Raw genomic sequence first — 2,932 nt, 5'->3', positions numbered from 1 at the left:
GCTTGAGAAACGCTATGCAACTTTATTTTCAAGTCTGTCAAATTAAGATATCAAGCCATCTGTGTAAAAAAAATGCGTTCCTCGTGAGGCAAAAATTCCCTCAATACCGACAAAATAAATTTCCTCGGAAATATCATCTTGCTTCCCATCATTGCCATGAACATCCACGGAGCCCTCAGAGTACAAAATTCATGCATCACGAACAGCAAAAATCGATCGCAAACAGCAACAACAAATACTTATTTGGCACACCCAAGCCCACTACTATCGTTGAAAAAAAGTCTCTTTTGCGGGGCAAGCGTAATAATTTTTTAATAGACACATGAAGTAGAGAATATTGTTCATAATTCTGAGACAAAAAAATCGGGGATACAGCGACAAAAATGCCTGTAAATTCACTCAACTTGGTCGCACAGCGCCGAAACAAGTATCGACATGATCGCCATCTTGGTCTCTCCACAACAGTACTGTTTGCACACGTCCCCTTCGCTTCCCAAATAAGGAAATCTGCGGAAACTGCGCTCATCTCGCTCGCAGTTCGGCAACCCTCGGTCGTCCTCGGCCGGGATCGCGGTGCATGACGTCATGGCTGGGCTCATGTGATTGGCTGACACGTCCGGGCTCATCAGAAATGGCGGGAAACCCCGCGGCCATCATGGTCATCAGAGACGCGCCGCCGGATAGCGGAAACAATGGGCCCGGAGGGTCTGAACAATAGCCCGCAGTGGGGTGTTAATGACTGAGCTCTCTCCTGTGATTCTTTAACCTCCTTGATTTAACCTACTTGGCCTCACGGAAAAGAGCAAACAGACCCTCACATGTGTCCCAGCATGCCTCACAGCGGTATGACGGCGACATGGCGGTGGTGAGAGGCATGTTCGGGAGGGAACCCGGCCAGAATCCGGCGCCATCCGGCCTGACCGGCGGGCTGGGAGACGCATCAGCGGGAGGAACGCTGCCGGTAGAGTCCGCGAACATTCCTCGGTGCCTTTTGGTCGGCCCTAAGGGTAGGTAAGTGGGGAAATTAGGCCAGATGTAACAGCAAGGTGCATGGCGAGGTGTGCACCTAGAAAACGGCATGGTCTCATCTGTGGTTCAGTCTTGCTGCAGTGTACAGCTTGTGAACAGTCTTGCTGGCTACGGGTAAATTGTAGCAAGCATAGATAGTGGGAGTCGGACTAAGTGCCAGTTTAACAATTTCGAGCCAGAAACATGGATTTCGCTGATGACATAGCAAGCAAGCTGCGGTTAGACTTTTGAGTTTGAGTGGGGAGGGGGGCACTCCAAACCATGTACAAGATTCAAGAAGCAGCAAAAACTACTCCAACAAAATAACGATTACAAATGATTACCTATCTACCTATTCAAGCATGAGACGCACTACAAACAGGCCGGCGCGTGTCCCCTGTACGCCGTGCTTGGTAGGGTTAGGGTTACGGCACTACAAACAGGCCGGCGCGTGTCCCCTGCACGCCGTGCTTGGTAGGGTTAGGGTTAACGCACTACAAACAGGCCGGTGCGTGTCCCCTGCACGCTGTGCTTGGTAGGGTTAGGGTTAAGGCACTACAAACAGGCCGGCGCGTGTCCCCTGCACGCCGTGCTTGGTAGGGTTAGGGTTAAGGCACTACAAACAGGCCGGTGCGTGTCCCCTGCACGCTGTGCTTGGTAGGGTTAGGGTTAAGGCACTACAAACAGGCTGGCGCGTGTCCCCTGCACGCCGTGCTTGGTAGCCGGTGCGAAAGCGACCCCAGCTCTGATCCCTCGCTGCTGCCTGCATGTGGTGGTGAAAAATCGGCTGGGCACAGAAAATTACATTGTTTGTTTGTGCAACCCGCTGAATATATATTTGGTGCATTTCTGCTAAGTTTCCTTGCAGCAGTGTGCCTGCAGCTGAATTGTCCTGTGTTCATGTATTGTGAAATGCTCCGAATCGTAAGCTATCGTCATGTGCGTGGTCATTCTTAGACTTAGATTTATAGATTTTGTCGTGTGACAGTGCATGACATAGACCTCTCTGACTGCATTTTTTGCCAACAAGCCATCATCTTATAACTGTAGAAGTCATTGTACAAGTTGTACACAGCTGTTCACATTGTCCTCTGCTGTTTCAGTGGGAAGACAGCTCTGCTGTTCCAGTACGGGCTGAGTCTGGTGCGCCAAGGTCGCCGCGTGACCTTCATCTCGCACGAGACGCTCCACACGATGCCGCTGCACGTCGCCGGCGCAACAAAACCCGATCCCCTGTCACTCAAACGGCTGCAAATTCTGTAAGTGTTCTTTTTTCTTGGAGAGACTCTGCCTTCGCTTAGGGAATATTCTGTGGCCTGTTGACTCGCTGGTAAGTATGGGCTCGTACACTGTTTGCTGCGTGTGTGGGTTATCAAATGTTCTTGGATATGGCACTAACTGCAAGTGTGGGAAGCCATGTAATGTGCCTTTCTCAAGGGCACAAAATCAGGAGCATGTATGGGGAATCCAACCCAGGACCTCGAAGTTTGGTGCCTGGGCCACATGACCTACTTGATGTGCTAACACGACACCAGAAGGTTTTCCTTGCGTAGCTGATGACTTGTAAGCAGTTCTTCCCTCAGCGTCTGGAAGATACCTGACTTCTCCTCTCCTCTGTCCTGTTGCAGGTACCTGAACTCCCAGGAGGCCCTGCTGAAGTACCTGTGCTCCATCCACACACAGGCCCCCCTCCCCACTGCTGTGTTGGTGGATAATCTGGACTACTACGTAAACACAGCACAGGTAATACATACAGCACAGACCCCCCCTTACACACACAGGCCCCCCCTTACACACACACAAACACACGCACAGGCATAGACACACACACACGGACACAGACACGGCACCCAAGTGTAGCGAGTGTTATTCCCTATAGATCCCCCCCCACACACACAACTTCTGCACAACACACACATATGCG

At 51.2% G+C, this 2,932-nt stretch overlaps 1 protein-coding gene across 1 annotated transcript in view; it reads left to right on the top strand.

Moving 5' to 3' along the window:
- The first annotated feature begins 846 nt into the window (after positions 1–846).
- The window catches only part of LOC118407541 (ATPase SWSAP1-like), a 6,158-nt gene continuing 4,072 nt past the window's right edge, over positions 847–2,932 (top strand). Inside the window, exons 1-3 of the mRNA XM_035808018.1 lie at positions 847–1,011; positions 2,112–2,267; positions 2,637–2,751. Coding sequence (XP_035663911.1) covers positions 857–1,011; positions 2,112–2,267; positions 2,637–2,751 — 426 coding nt within the window. The 5' untranslated portion in view covers positions 847–856. The remainder of the gene's footprint in view (positions 1,012–2,111; positions 2,268–2,636; positions 2,752–2,932) is intronic.

Source organism: Branchiostoma floridae, unplaced genomic scaffold (genome assembly GCF_000003815.2).
Source record: "Branchiostoma floridae strain S238N-H82 unplaced genomic scaffold, Bfl_VNyyK Sc7u5tJ_1421, whole genome shotgun sequence".
NCBI classification, from domain to species: Eukaryota; Metazoa; Chordata; class Leptocardii; order Amphioxiformes; family Branchiostomatidae; genus Branchiostoma; species Branchiostoma floridae.
The sequence above is the reverse complement of the archived record's forward strand: the minus strand, read 5'-3'. Positions and strand labels throughout refer to the sequence as shown.